The 17115-nt window shown below is 33.2% G+C and overlaps 1 protein-coding gene across 6 annotated transcripts in view; it reads right to left on the bottom strand.

Annotated features, from left to right (window-relative positions):
* LOC117101293 (1-phosphatidylinositol 4,5-bisphosphate phosphodiesterase beta-1-like) overlaps positions 1-16881 on the bottom strand; it is a 91055-nt gene extending 74174 nt beyond the window's left edge. For all 6 annotated transcript variants that reach the window (XM_033241249.1, XM_033241252.1, XM_033241251.1 and 3 more), the window contains exons 1-2: positions 16358-16881; positions 4685-4753 (exon numbers count right to left, since the gene is read on the bottom strand). In XM_033241249.1, the coding sequence (XP_033097140.1) occupies positions 4685-4753; positions 16358-16459 (171 nt within the window). In that variant the 5' untranslated portion in view covers positions 16460-16881. The remainder of the gene's footprint in view (positions 1-4684; positions 4754-16357) is intronic.
* Positions 16882-17115: the final 234 nt, after the last annotated feature.

Raw genomic sequence — 17115 nt, 5'->3', positions numbered from 1 at the left:
CACCCAGATAATCACTCTGCTTCAGAAATTCTTCTCCCTACTGCAGGTCAAATATACTGGTCACATTTGCAATAAAGTGTGATTTTTAGTGAAATTTCTATATGTTTTAATCTATTATAAGTTCTGATGGCTAGATATTTGTTATTACTGTGTCTAATTAATTACCGAGGTACAGTACTCTATTTGCATAATTCCATTGGCTAATACATTTATTTATTTTTATTATTACCTACAACTCTCGTCTTACAAATACTAATTATTCTACAGTCCATTAAAAGAAGTAATACATGCTTTAATGGATATTTCTGCAATATATTATGATACTGGAATCCTTGTAATCAATTATAAATGCCTCGCCTACAAAGCAGGTAATTCATCCGAGAGGCTAAAGTCATTGTTAATCTCTTAAAGTACTTCCACTTCTAATAACTAGAATGTGCTTCTAGGAATACTTAAAACAGAGTTACTGTTGGTATGCAAAACAAAATATATAAAATATCACAGATATTTTCCGCTGACGACTTCAGCAACAGATACCCAATATGGTAGTTGGAAATTTTGTTTACTTGCTTTACTGAACTTTGCTTTAAAAGGATGGGTACAACTACATTTATGTAACCTGAATTTGAGATCTGTAACACAAAAGGATTTAGGTGAATGGAACTCAACTGGGGTGAATAAGGATCTCCATGGTTCAATAAACACACCAACACAAACAATGTTTCTCTTTTTATAAAAATGATTTGTAGTCAGATAAGATAATCTCAACTGCAAGTGTAATTTTTGTTTAATCATGGGTACTACTTCCTCAAAAATATTTTTCCTTCCCATGGGTCCAATGATGACTGGGTTTGTCAGAGACCCTGAATAGTCATATCACCTATTACATGTTCTAATATTTTTGTTTGGAGGGAAAACTGAGAATGGAATTGATTTTGGGATCAAGACTAAACCCAGACCTTAGGAGAGAAGACAAGTCCCAAATCAAAAAATCTAGTCCAAGACTCTAAACAAAAGCATCTTTCTTCTCAATCTTATTCTACTACACATAGTAAATTCTCATTAAATTTAAGATGCTACCTAATATCAAGTAATATAGGATATAGGGATATTAAGTGATACCCTGCAAATTTATATTAGCATTTGAAACAGAAACTTAACACTTTATTCGTGGGCTGATGTCTGATGCCGTCTAGTGACATTACCTAGCTAATAGCAGAGACTTGGTCATCATGGCAAAATATTTAAATGAGAACTATTCAATTATAACCTTTATTATTAAAATGTGATCAAAATCAATTGAATGTTATAGTTCATTAAATGTGGAACTTCTAGTACAGCTTTTATTTTCAAAACCCACCACTGAGAATCTCGGTTATTTTTTGTCTGTTCTTTAGCTTACTAGTGGCTTGATATGAAAATCAGGAAATGACAAAAAATGTATCCTTTCCTCGCAATTTTCGCAATAAATTGTAATAAAAAAATATTTTCTCCTGATTAAAGGATTTATCAATGAAACTGTTTACGTTGGTATATTAAGATTTATTATATTACCATTTACAATGTGGTCTTGCACAAGAATCAACAATGGGGACTTGATCATATTTCTTAAACCCACACCACCCACAACAAGATTACAATCTTTTTCAGATGTAGGCCTACTGTATATTGGGAAAAAAATCGGCTTTTAAAAGGTCGTGTGTCCATACCAGTCTCGGAAATCATTAGGCTGCTTTTATTTATGTCTAATTAATCAGCCAAGCTAAAATCAACATAAGCCTTGAGCTACTTTCATTGAACCTGTTTGGCACACAATAGTTGTGGTTCTGCTTCTCAACCTGGAGGTCGGAGGTTCAATCCTTCTCTGGTCTATTTCACTTGTGTCCATTAGCAAGGCACTTTAAATAACTAGAATTATCTCTCTCCATACAGGAGTACAAATGGGTACGTGGTAGGTTCAAACACAAAATGCACTGTGTACCGACCATGGAATTCTCCCCAGAGCTAAGTACATGTTTGATCCAAGGTGATAATAATGTGAAGCACTTCTAACTTGTTTGTATGAAGCACTGTCTATCGTATTATTATTATTATAATAGAAACCTGTTATTTACAATGCTGACTCATCACAATCAATCGCTAGATGCTCTAAACATCCTTCTCAGTTAAGATTTGCTCATTAGAAAACAATCACTTAATCAATAATTATGTGTAATCTAGAATAACATTACTAAGCACAAACTCCATGGCATCTGGACTTGGTTGGCTGAGTTCAGAAGCTTCAGGTGCAGAAATACTACCAGCTTACTAAGGGTCTCGCTGAAACTAACAACACTGAAACTGATAACAATTCAAGAATTCTGAAACTAACGAAAGCTGGAAAAAAACGTAATTTAACTGACACAAATTTTAAAGAGCCTGGCAATTGTATGTATAATCACAGATCCTCTATATAGGCCTATAGGATTTGTGGTATAATGTTTGCATATATAAACAGCCTATGTAATGTATGTAGCTCTATTGTATATACATGAATATTTGGTATATAAATAGGCCCTACTTGTTGTGTTTATGATGTATGTAGGCCTACATCCACTCTACTAAAATTTAGGTTATCCTTAAATTTGTTGAAGGAAACTGAAATATTATATGGTGCTGAAATTTTATTTTGCATTCAAATCACTATCTACTTTATATTCTTAAGTAATGCAATTTTGTGCACAAATACATTTGGTCTAATATTTCATCATATAAAAATTGCCCAATAAAAAAATAGCTTAACATCTGCTGTTTATAAACTGGTAAACTTATTTTTGTGACTAAGTGTGATATTGTTGTCAAACCCTCAATTTTTGGGTCCTAGCAAAGGCAGACCACAGAACATCACTACTGTTCTTGCTGTTTTTGTCATTGTTATTACCAAACTTTAAGCGTCCAGCGTCACCAGTTTTGAACGGACATGTAGGAAATTTTGTACACATAAACTAAAGGTTATTTCTAACAAACGTTCATGGCCCTTTTGTTAAATTTACCCTGGGATTCCCCCTACACCAACAAAACAGGGGTTTCAGTAAGGAATGTACATCACTGCCATTACCACTAATAGCACACGTTGCATGGATGGCGCAGTCAGTTAGCGATGTGTTCTAAGGGCATAAGGAAACCAAAGGTAGTGAGTTTGTATCACGTCTTGATATTCAGTTTTTTTTTTTTTTTTCTATTTTAAGACATTTATTTTTTATTTACTTTTTTGTTATTTTAATTATGAACCCTTGCCAAAAACCCAATATAATAACTCAAGTCACTGTTTACTGTATTTAAGTATGGAGGATATCTCCTCCATGACCATGTTTTAATAGTGTTAACAAAAAGCCTAGTTTGAAAGGTGCATACATGAAACGTTACAAGCTAAATAGAGGTAACCTCTGTTTAACGCACAGAGCGGTGAGCAAACGCTCCAGTTTGTATTAAAACCTGTTCTTGTACATTGAAACAAATGGTTTACGTGTTGCTATGCCTATGGATATTTTTTTAGATACTTTGATAAAAGGCTAAAGAAGATTCCCGGAATAAATCAAAGGGTACTTGGTCATATCAACATGTTTGTTTACAGCTTACAAACTGTATAGTTAACCAAATAATCAATCAAGTCTTTTGGGAAGTCTAGACATTAGTTATTGGTATTAGGCAAACATAAGCATAATCAGATAAATCATATGTAAATATAGACATTGATACGATAAAAATCATACACAGTATTATAGGAACATAATTTTATTAGAAAACCACTAAAAAAGGAAACCATCTCACATTATTTTGTTTGTTCTGAATTAAAACTATCTAAATCCTGACATTAAAATGCATGGACCAAACACCCATTAAAGTTCACACTATCTGAGCAGTGCAATTCAATTTATAAGAGGGGCATAATCTTACAGTACAACCAATTTTGCTTTGCTGCAACTTCCCTAGATGCATTAGTATGTTTTGATTACATTTCCAGTGGTCCTATAGAGAGAAGTCACTTCCAAATTTGGTTTGATTAGTTTTCTTAACAAATCAAATCGTATTTTGCTTTGCTGCGTGTGGTGATATCAATGGCCAGCAGACTTGAGGGAGACAACAATACAGTTGTAACAACATGCAAACATCATGAATTTTAATCATTATTAATTTCATGCTTTCAGTAGGTCCATGTGGCATACGCTCCACCTCAATTGTTATTTACGGTAGCTCTGAGAAGAAATGTTTGGATTGTAACTTAAAATTTCATGAATTTTCTGACGATAAGTTCCGGAAGATGGGTTAATTTCCGTTTGATTTTTTATCCTTCGCAGTAGTGCAGAATATTGTTGATTTCCAGGAGCCTTTCACAACTCACAGTGGACATGGCACCACTGCATTTCCTACATCATTTCCCAGGCTCAGATTTGCATATTTTTTTATTAGTTACTTTATATCACCAATGTATATACAAGACAATTACAAGTCGAACACAATTTTTGGATGTTTATTTTGGGAGGGTGGAAGGGAGGGGGGGGCACCTTCGGCAGGCCAAAATTAGACAATAGTGCCACCTATTGAGAAATCATACTACAGAGCAACTATCAGATTTGGGTTCCCAAAATCATTCATTATTTTAATAATATTTTATCATCATTGAAATAAAATAAAAATTACATACTCTGTTCTGGTCGATCCAATAAAGGAAATGTTTATTTATCTTCAAAGTGACTTGAGTAATTGATGAATTCTGTAACAAACAAGATAAATAACAATAAGTAGTTAAAAACATAATCATTTTTTCATTTCATTTATTTATCTAGACATATGTGGGACAAAGTCATAATAACAAGATATGTGGGCCTTGTCATGCATTAGTTCACATACTGTACTAGTGCATATGCCCTGCTGTTCCCCAGTCATGCTTCAGTGACCTGTGTTTCGTGCACTTTTATTTGCAAAATACGATGCTGCCCTGGTCATGCTTTTGATCCAAAATTCCAGTCATTAAGATTAACAAATCTCTGTAGTAATACCCAGTACATTGTTCGCTTGTCATTGTAGGCGAACTGCAATGACAGCCACTTCATTGGGTGATGGTGACATATGCCATTTACAATACCTTTAGCAAATGGAAGTAGAAATTTATGGTACTGTATCCCTAGCCGCGGCGTTGATTTTTATCCATAAACATGATCATTAGGACAAATAAAATTAACTGCAAGTTTTACATCTCCACTCTCATCAAATCCTGCCCTCAACAAATTTTGGAGCCTCATAAACAAATTTACTATTTGCTATTAAAAAAAAGCCTATTAATAAGAGTTGGAAACAAATGGTAGTACCATACATTTACATATTTTAATTTTACTATTATTTTTTTTTATGTATCATTTATTAGCCTGTTTACCACTTGTATATAGGATAGTAAATAGCAAATCTAAATACTAAAAATAATTTAAAATTCCAGATGTGAAACTAACAATAAGTTTTATATGGCCTTAAGATGTACTGTGACCAAAATCATAAAAAAATAATTTTTTAATTAACTTGCTCAATTTGTAGTAACATACAAATCATTAACTTGAGCATAGAAATTATTAAATTAAAAAAATGTGTTCACCGATTTTTTTAACTGGATAGTTATAATAAAGATAATAAAACACTTTGAGTGACTGGAAGTGTTTCTATCATTTTTTTGTTGGAAAAATGATGGTTTTATGGGTAAACATTTTTTAAATACACTAATTTCTATGTTCAAGTTGATAATTTTTATGTTACTTCAAAATGGGCAAGTCAATTTCAAAAATGATTTTTATGATTTTTTTTTTGTTTTTTGCAAGGGACAGTACATCTTTGGGTGAAGGTTTCATGAAACAAGGTATTAAGAAAAGTCTCACTAAAAAAAACACTTGAGTTGAATAGGATTATATTGTAGTGTTGATGATTAGAATCTAATCTAAATGATCTAAAGATGCACTAATAGGGTTAAGGTGGTCACTAAGGCAAATCAAAGATTACACTATTTCTGTTCCATCAGTCAATGATCAAGTATATTATTACATTTTGTAGTATAATATGGTTTATGGGTCTCTCCCAAAAGAATGTTGACAAACTTGCAAAGATAACAAAAAAATGCCAGCAAAGTTATTTGTAAACTTGTGCCCGAAATAAGGACAACATGTGAGGAGGTATGCCTATAGACTTGCCACAAGTCTCTTATTTGTTATTATTTTTCTCATTCTGGACAGTGCCACCAACGAGAAAGTTAATTTAGAGATAGACGGAATAAGCGACTTGTAAAACACTGAAATCAGGCACCAGGATGCCAAAAGAATGACGTAATCTTACATTCCGTATTTGGATAAATGGGCGGACCGAAATAAACAATTTCAACTAATCAAATGTTTATATTTTTGGAGCCATGAAACTGAGTCACTCGCGTCGACTAGTTAGGCATGACTAAATTTAAATAGTCCTCCGTAATAAAACGAGCCTAAAATATTTAGAATAGACCCTAGTAAGACTAATTTTGGCAATGGCAAAAACAATTAAGCTTAGACTAGATGGCATACCATACAAATACAACAAAACTTTAACTTTCCAGGAAGATGGCTCAGGCCTCGTCTAGATGGAGTCAGGAGTAGTAGTAGGCCTAGCCAAGTAGTAGAGGCTTGGCGTATTTTTAAGTTCTTACAGAGGCCTACCTTTTTAACAATATTCTACCCTAAAGGCCTAAATCTGTAGCAGCTAGCGGTGAGAAAGGTTCCTAAATATAACCTACGGTTATCAGTAAATGTCGTTCTCAGCAGGCCAGAACTATTATACTAACTGTTTTTAAATAATTCAAGTAGGTTGTCAAAAGGGAGCTGGAGCTTGTTCTAGTCGAGACATCCGCATCTTCAATTTTGAAAATTTACGAAGATTGATTAATATGCATGAGGTTAGCCAATCACGTGATTTACAAAATCAGTCACGCATACGATATCCCACATCAAATTTGATGTGGGAAATTGCACGCATGAATCGTTTGCCCAGGCCCTAATTCGAAAAAAAAAGAAATCGAATATGGAACGCCAATTAAATTAGGTATGGCGCGCACTAAGTGCAATAAAGAGTGAGTAACCTAAAATTAGGGCCTGGAACCCAGGCTAGACCCTAGGCCTACTGTAGACCTATCCTAGTTTAGGTGGTGGTTGCCAGACATTTTACAGGCAGATTTTTCGTAAATCGGGAAACTCTGAAGTGGTTTGTCAAAGACAGTGTTAACAGTTTCATTTCCAAATCTTGGTTGGGGTTTCATTGAGTGATACTCCGGCCAGAGTCTATCAATTATACTATCAAGATCAATCCCTCGCTGTGTATTTAGCTTGTGTCCTTGAGAAATTAAGCAAGGTACTTCAGCCTCCAATTCGTTTTCACATCCGGTTCGGAAAACCGTTACCAAACTGTTTAAAAACTTACAATTATTCAAAACTAACATATTCTTTTTTCCACACCTGGTACGGTCAACTCCTTTGGAGTTCCCGCGTCACCCTCTAACTTCATTAAGCCTGGAAAACGACCCATGTCCTCTATGTGTCCTTCTATATTTCTGGACAAATCATCAAACAAAGCGTATTTGGTAGTGGGGGCATCGGGCGGCACCAGGATAACAACCGGGACCGCTCTGGTAGGCCTATGTTATGCTTCCTCTTTTAAATGAATAAATATATAAGTATAATAAGTCTTATTTGTATTTTTGAACCGTGGAAACCAATTATCATGATGCATTGACATTTTGACGTAATAAAAATCTGAATCTGAATGTTAAGTTATTTTTAAGCATGACATTAATCCTGACAATTTTAAGAATTGAACTAATGCCCCCGAGAATACAAGGTGAGCACTAATCCAAAGCTCCACTTATTAAAAAGCTTAACATAAATAAAATTATTAGTTTTTAATCACCAAGTCATTTTCATTACAGAAATTGATTTCTTCTTCCTCAAGTCATACGACCTTGACATAATTTGAAATCATGATACATCCCATAATATTAACTAATCTATACTGGTATGAACAATAACAACAAGGATGTTTAATGAAGTGACACAGACTATAAAAGCTGACCCCAAGAAAGGTCAATTTCACAAAGTATGCCAAGTGCCTAGTGGGTACTGTAGTAGAAGTAAAATACTGTTTTATGTTGCATATACTGGTGAATATTATCATTTAAGTTTTCATACAGATTTTAATTTTTTATAAATTCAAGAAACAAGTTAAGTTTCAGTTGATGGAAGTCGTACGCTCTTAATGGCAATTTTGTGGTTTTTTTAGCTTCCATTCATTTGAATATATAAATTAAATAAATAAATTTTGCTATATAGCAGGTTTTAACATATATACTTTAAATATTATATTATATTAAATCTATATAATTTTTTGTTTGCTTATTTTCAATGCTTCATTCATACAAGCAAGAAAAGCCTAAGTAAAAGAAAGACTTGGATACCTGCTGTTTTCAGTCATAACAGATCCTGGTAATAATTATGATAGTGTTAGCTAACTACTACTCATTTAGTACACAGTGATCTATACCTACTGTATAATATATGCTTATTAATACACAACACAACTCTACTTGCAAGTCCAAAGTACCAACTGCATAATACAACACTTTTTTTTTATAAGAACCAATAAAATTTTGCCTAGGCTCAGTGTTCTTATTTTTTCGTACAACAACAGAACTATAACTTCTAAGGGTTTTAAAGGTTCAATAGAATTATAGTACAATAACAATGTGTTAAGTCCAAGGTATCAATGATACAGTGAAACAGATTATAGATGTATATATAATAAGAGTATACAGAACACCTAAATACAGTAACAAAGTTAGAATAGTTTACAATGGCAGATATAGGATGTTTTAAAATAGAGAAAGTCTAAAGATTTTGATATCGGTAGTGGATCAAAAGTTTAGAATCAAAACAGATATCATATGGAAATAGGTACTGTAGGCCTACAGAGTTAAGAGAAGATAGAGAAACAAATGAGAATAGGGCATTACTCAAAACTCATCTTTTTTATTTTTATTTTAATTTAATTTTTAATTTAATTTTGGGTTTACTCTTTTTTTTTTAACGCTGGATTTTTATTTATAATGTAAAGCGCATTGAGGCTTTCAGCAAAATGCGATCATTCAAGATCAAACTATTATTATTAGGCAAATATATTGAACTTTTAAAATAATATGGAAAATCACTCTAGTAGAATAGAGACACTTGCCAAGGTTGACAAATATACAATAATGTTAAGCATTGAGGAAACTAAACAATTATCTCTTCCCCTCCCCCAACCCTGAGAAGATAACAGAGGTTGGTTCAAGAGCACAGATATCCATAATAACCAGTTCTTGACTCCCAATCCAATACTGTTAAAGAACATTGGGGACCAAAAGTGTTAGAGGCTTAGTTACACAGAGCACTGAGTGTTGCCAATATTCAGTTCTCCTCTCTGCAAGCATTATTTGACTTCTTTCTCTATCTCATGTCCTTTTAATAAATATCTGTTTTTAAAGTTACATGCTATACATTGTTTTAACTTTTTGTATTGATATTTTATTATGTATTGTTAATGTTATTAACTTCAATTTGTACCTTACATCAAATTGCAATTGTATTTTGTATTTCATTGGCATCAAGGGTTGCCAATTATTAGCTCTCCACTAGTATTATGATAAAGCAACAAGGCTGTCAATGATTAGCTCTTATCTCCATAAGCATTATATAACCACAGATCCTTTATATAGGATCTGTGATATAACAGATTTGAATACAAAGCATTGATTGTAGTCAAGAATTTGTCATTCTTAACAATGTTCTATTATAAAGAATGAAAAACGTAGAATCTATTGATGTCCTCAGGTTCGACATTCTTTGACCATACTCATATTTTATTTCGGTTTGACGTACAATTGCTGAAATTTTAGTAAGAGGAAAACATGTACTAAATATAAAAAGCATAAAAATAAATCTTAATCTATAGTAAGCCTATAATTCACTAACCTGATTGAATATCGAACAAATTTAAGAAACATTTTTGTGCTGCATCGAGCAGGGTGCCAGAACCAAGCAAGTCAGACAAGAAAAAGAAAAATTTATAAAGAGAAAAGAAATAAAATTACTTGCAGAAATACTGGTCAAATAGGTGTTTCATTAGTCTGGACTGTACAATAACAATTTCTGCAAATCTAATATGTGGAAAAGCAGTGGACCGTCAGGTACACAAGACATATGAACTACATATCCTCATCAGTACTCAAAAAAAAAAAGGTTTCATCTTTCTATTTCCCCTGTTTCATTTAGTTTTTCTTAGTCATTTACTAAAATTTCAAGGAAGAAACTTCCTGGATCTACCCTTCAATTTATTATAATGTAATCCGTAATACCAATCTATGGAATGGATAACCTGCAATAAATACATGACACAAAATGAAATAATAAATTAAAAAAACATATTTGTGAATCATCATTTAAACAAGTAGTGGAAACGTTGATTATTTGCATTTGAATTCAGTTACTATTTTTAGAACTTTGTTTTCTAAATCCCTTTCATCCAAAGCTTATACAATAAAATTCTCTCAAAGCTTTTCAACAACATGTTTACTTTGTCCAAATTTTCAGGTGTGTCATCCAGCTAGTCGTCATAAATTTGAAAGAATTTTAACAACTGCATGCTTTTTTTCTATTCAATTTGAATTTTTTCCAGTGAACAACTTTAAGATGATGATTCACCACATTTGTTTAATACTTTATGTGTGGGAGTACTCAGTACTGGACCAGTATTCATGATGCAATATCCATGGGATTTCTGGTATAGAGTACTACAGTGTTACGTCACAATACCACGTGATACTACTCTGTTGCAATCTTTGCAAAATGCGTTCAACCCGATGCCACTGATCACATGTTTGTTGACGTTTTTAGCTTGGACATAAAAAAGAGGATAATTTTTTTTAAAGTTCGCGCCTAATACGATCTAGTCTAAGCAGTGATTGACCTGGAGATCACATTTCACCTGATAATCGCTTTTTTTGTGTTGCAGCTAAAAGGTGCACAGCCAAAATAGGTTATTTGTCGTTCAAACACGCTATCCATTGCGTGTTTTTAATCGATTTTTTTTAATCGCTTTTTTCAAACTAGTCCCATTTCTACTGCAAGAATAAAAGCGATTTTTCGAAAAAGCAATTTTTAATCGATTATTTCTTTCCAGTAGAAACAGGCCCTATGAGGCTCTCACAGCCACTTCTAATGGCCCTCTGATGATGTTACAATTTCTCATGATAGCCCTGCAAATAATATCTTTAAAGCTAGCTTAACTTTGATGAGACAGTTAAAACATATTCCAACGTCACATGGTGACCTTGCTACGACATATTAAAATATTACCGGCCTGAGGTAACCCTATGCTAATTTTTTTTAACTTCTATTTTCGTTATGATATTATGAAGCATTACGATAGAGCAACAAGGCCAGTCAATGATTACCTCTCACCTCCATAAGCATATAAAACAGACTTGAGTACAAAGCATTGATGATAGTCAAAAATTTGTCATTCTTTACAATGTTCTAATAAAGAATGAATAACGTAGAATCAATTTATGTCCTCACGTTCGTAATTTGTTGATATTATATTTCTGAATAATCAGTGGATCCTTTGATATAAATATTATGGAGGACATTTAATACAGGGGTTGGTGTTCACATAGTTCATTGTTCACTTTTTTTGTCCTTTCGGAAATTTGATTTGACCTACAATTGCTGAAATGTTAGTTCAGGAAAACATGTACAAAATATAAAAAGCATAAAAATATTAACCTTAATCTACAGTAGGACTATATAGAATTTAGTTACATTCATTAAATATCATATTTATTATATTATGATCAGTTATGATGATGAACAAATAAAAAGCATGCTATTTTCAGAATTGTCTGTTCATTTTTTAAACTGATAACTCCTCTTATGATTTTGGTTCATATGTTGCAACAAATAATTAATGCATAATAAATTTATAGTGTAAATTTATAATGAAAATAAGGACTCAACAGTTGCACATCCACAATACTATGTTATTAGTGTTTCCATAGAAACAACATGACCCTAGAAAATTCATTCCGATGATTGAAGAGCATTTTATGCAGAATTGGACTGCGTCAACCATTTGTGAAGATGTGTCTGACGGGCAGTTGTAAACTGACGATCAATACGCAACTAAGTAGTAGAATGGAATGGAAGTGGTCGAAAATGATGCAGCCATGGATAAAATGAAGAGATTAGTGGAGTGTTAATAAGTCAAAGTTTGATTGCAGTAAATTAAATGAAATGATATGTAGAATCTCATACAATTGTCATATCATGTCAGTGTATGATTGACAATTTGTGACATCTTGAAATGATGAAAGTGTGTCCAATTCACACTAATCATCAGAATGTTCAATCTTATAAACAATCTATTTTTAGTAATGACAAGTAGAAAAACTAATAATGTGGATGAAGCACCGGTAATGTAGACCCATAAAAATGAGAAACAGTATAGTACTAAAGAATAATGCTGGTATAAAGCTATCTCATTGTAAACACTAATGGTTTTACTACTTTTTTTAAGTACTTTTTTTTCTTTTTTCCTCTGTTTAAATTTACACTCAGTGAAACATTCATTGAACCAAGTTTAAATTTTACAAATCTTTGATTCTATGCATAACCTATGCCATTAATTACATCAACAACTTGTCATCAAAATCAGAATTGTTAATGTAACAAAAATACTTTTGTTTACTCCAATATGCAGCGATCATCATTAACAATACTGTATTTATTTATTCTTTCTTTATTCTGAAATACACTTTGTAACAAACCATACAATTTAATAAAAGTAACTGTAACTATATGGTTGAACATCCAGTCTAGCAACTTTCATCACAATATCATTTTTGGTGTTACATTATCTTTCATAGCATACAGTAGGCCTACAGTGATAAATTCATTTATAATGATCCAAATTGATAAATAGACATTTGTCTATCTTATACATACAGGACTGTAATATCTTTGTCTGATTACACCAGGCATAGATTACAGTAGGTACACAGTTGAAGGTACAATGTATACAAAATGACTTTATTGCAAATTTAGGGAAAAATTTTAAATGTACAGAATAATTTAAAGTATACTAATATACATTCTAATATACTACTATACTGTAGTTAGAAAATCCCATGTTTCTAATGTACAACTATTTTACAATTTGTTTTATTTTTATGTCGCCTCTTTTCCAAAAGTTCACAACAGACATTAGGCCCTATAAAATAAATTAATTGTTTATCACCCTATCTAGGCTGGAAAAGCATTGAGGGAAGGAAACTTTTTATTTTTTATTATGCTCAAAGCCAAATATCACTCTTGGGCTATTTGCTGGTACATTGATATTCAAATAAAACATGATTGAGATAATACAAACAATATCTACTAGTTAATCTAAGAATATAATTTTTTTTTTCACAAAAAATAAAAATATAATTTTTTTCAAATATATATATTTTTACAATACTATAGAAGACATGCGCACGATGTTGGTAAACTAATAAATATCTCCTTTTCCAAAACTTTCCTTTTATAACAAAAATTATGACAGAGTTTTGATTACACGACACAAGACAATGACATTAATTTTTTCCAATAACCAAATGAATGAGAATTTTTTACTCAAGTGAATTTAACCCAGCAATCAATAGACATCAATGGCGAACTCTGTGTGGGGTTACCAGTGATTGACTTGGATACAATGGTTTTAGCAATGTGTCTCTATATGAACACTTGTGAACAGGTAGCCAAGTTTAATAGCAAAGATCTATCAATAAATTACCATATGTGCTGTCCACACTATCAAGATACATATGACAAACTATAGTATGAATGTCACTCCAAATATTGACAAGTGACAATTCATATAACTCAGTCCACATCTGAATGGTTTCTACAAATACCTGTAATCTGCCCATATATGGGTACAATATGACATCATAATAATTGTCATCAAATCACAAATATTTGTCACATTGTGGACAGAGCTTTTTTTTTTTTAATTTACTTCTTTTTTAGAACCAGAATTTATATGGCCCTTATTACAATCCGCAGATCATATAAGGCAGATCATACAAGGCACTGGCATCATTATTTTGCTGGTGACTGGATACAGAGTTGGCAGACCTGCACATTGCACAAATTTCTCTGTCTCCCCTGGGTAGTATCCCTGGTCATTGCTGCTTGTACGACACAACCCACACATTCAATGCCATACCATCCTACCAGGTACCCATTTATATTCCTGGGTGGAGAGAGGCAAACATAAGTAAAAGTATTTTGCCAATGGACACAAGCAATGCGACGAGTGTCGGTCTCGAACTCCTGATCTCAAGATCAGAGGTGGACACCTTACATACTGCACAACACGCTCCTACGTACATGCTTGCTTGTACTGTAGTTGGTTGGTTTGTTCATTTCTCAGTTCAAAGCCATATAGGTCTAAGGATATTTCATGATTCAGTTGATATGATGTTTCTTTCATTTTTTGTTTTTTTTAACACCCAGAATTCTGCTCACAAGCACGTAAACTGTTTGACAAAGTATGTTCACACTATCCTGTTTCTGTGACAAAAACAGTGTCTACCCAGCTTAATGTTACAATAATGTTACAGTTTGGTGATGAAAACGTTATTTTGTAGAACCATAAGAACATACTTAGTGTGTAATTTTACAACTACAAAACATTTAAATGTTCCTGCAACGTTGTGTGAACGTTTGTTTTTGACATGCCTAAACCACAAATTTCGCGAAGTCTTTGTGTCTGCTGGGTGTGATTTGCCCACTTGGCATGATGATGTCATAACTTTTTTGTTTAATGGATATGCCACCTAGGATAGTGATTAAGTTCACTGATTGGCATATCCCTGGTGCTCGTGCCTAAAGAAGTTAAATTAAATACTATTACTCCATCCATGGCAAATCACAGGTATTTGTCAAACAAAAAGTGATATAGTGTGACCACAGCATTATAGAATTATCTTTCCAAGCTAATTGTTTAAATTTTTCAGTTTGGTATTGTTTGCAATTGTTGCTTATTTTTGGCCATGACCTTCTTTTTGTTATGTCATTGTTGCGTTTATTATTATTATTATTATTGTAACGGGACCCCTTCGGAAATAAGCAGAAATGCTTAAAGGGTTATCCTGAAATTCTCTTATTGTTGTTTAATTCGTTTAATTTTGTACTCTGTTTAGTTGGGAGAATTTCGAAATAAATCAAATCAAATATGTAGTACAGTATGCGCTATATAAATCTATATCCATTACCATATACATTACTGTAGTAATACCAACAATAACAAATATATAGTTTCCGGCACTGGTCAAGTGTTTTGATGTAGGAAATGTTTTATATTATCAGTATCAGTTATGGCTGTATGACGAGGTCGCTTGGTTATGAGCGCAGTGTGATAATTGTTGGTAGTGGGGAAATGCTACGAGTCGATATGTCTTGCATTAAAGGAAATAGTTATTGTTATTTATAACTTCAGTACAGTATATAAAAGATGTTCCAGGTATGGTGAATAACTGTTCCGCTAAGCCCCACCCTTACATATTGTTGTTAAGGTTCAAACACAAATTGACAGAGTAAACGTGGTTAAATGTTGAATGCTGAATGTCACATTCGCGTATGGTCATGGTAGCTAGACCTCCCGGAATTGCCAGTGTACACAACTGGCTTTAAAGAACTCATGTACATGTTTGAGATGAGTAGGTGTTACCTGTGCTCATCCAGACAGGCCCTGTTTAGCACTAATGGCGCTAATGAACTTTAGTACTCCACCCTAACCCTAACCTTAACATTAAGAACAAGACTGGGGTTGAGGTTAAGGTTAGGGTGGAGTAGGCATACTAATTAGCACCATTTATCATTTATAAGTGACCTAAAGTTCTACAGTAGGCCCACATCCCTAATGTAATAATTATCTCCATATGAACAATTCATTATAATACAAGCTTTAGGCCCGGGCCCTGGATTTAGCAATCTCAGTCTTAAGTCAAAAAAGTTAAGATGTCCTTAATAAATATCTTAAGCTGATTTATTAAACCATCTTAACAAAATCTTGGCTTAAAAATTGTCTTAGATGGCTCTTCCGTACAATTGACTTCCTAATTTTAAGCAATTTTTAAGCTAAGCAATATTGATAAATTTGACTTAAGCAAAAAAAATGGACTTAAGACGAATTTAAGCTGATTTTTAGTTTGATAAATCTGGCCCTAGGCCCTTACCTCGTCGCTCCATTTCATGAATTTTCCGCCTTCTTCTAGTTCCTCCGGTATACTTACTTCCTCCAATCGTTTTACTTTCAATTTGGTATTTGCACCAGCCATTATGTATTTTCACAAAATATCCACTAACAATGTTTTAATGTCTCGGTACAGAATTTTCTATGGAGAGCCCATTTAAACTACATACAGGCCTTTTTTTAAAGTGTTCACCCTTGATTGACTTCCACCCTGATCTAATCCAGGAGGTGATAGGAAGGGCGGATCGCCAGCTGAACTAACTGGTGGTGGTGGTACTTTAGTCGTGTGTCGTGACTTGATTCTGGATGTTTCACACTTCGAAGTTCCCTTCTTCTAGCTCCATTTGTCTCAGCAACTTGTAGAGTGTACGTCCGTTAATTAGCTGGACTTTTTAGCAGTTCATGAACACATTTCTGCGACCTGCCATTAAGTGCTTACAATCTAGGTTTACCATCTTACTTTCACAGGCTGCTGGCTGGCCGACGACGTTTGTTATGAAACTTCCAGTTTTCTTGGTTCGTTGAACTTGGTAAATTTTGTTTTATTGAGGGCGCTATTTATTAAAATTAATTTGTAGAATGAGTCCGGTCCCATTGGGGATATTATTTATTTAAGCTTTCTTTATCTAGGGGGTATCCATTCAGTGACTAGCACTACTTTTCAAGGACTGTCTCTTATACACATCTAGATGTGTATAAGAGACAGTATTGAAAAGATGAGTCTTCAATCTTGTCTTGAAA

The sequence above is a fragment of the Anneissia japonica genome, unplaced genomic scaffold (assembly GCF_011630105.1).
Source record: "Anneissia japonica isolate Jap-2015-1 unplaced genomic scaffold, ASM1163010v1 scaffold3709_len703521_cov189, whole genome shotgun sequence".
In the NCBI taxonomy this organism is placed as follows: Eukaryota; Metazoa; Echinodermata; class Crinoidea; order Comatulida; family Comatulidae; genus Anneissia; species Anneissia japonica.
The sequence above is the reverse complement of the archived record's forward strand: the minus strand, read 5'-3'. Positions and strand labels throughout refer to the sequence as shown.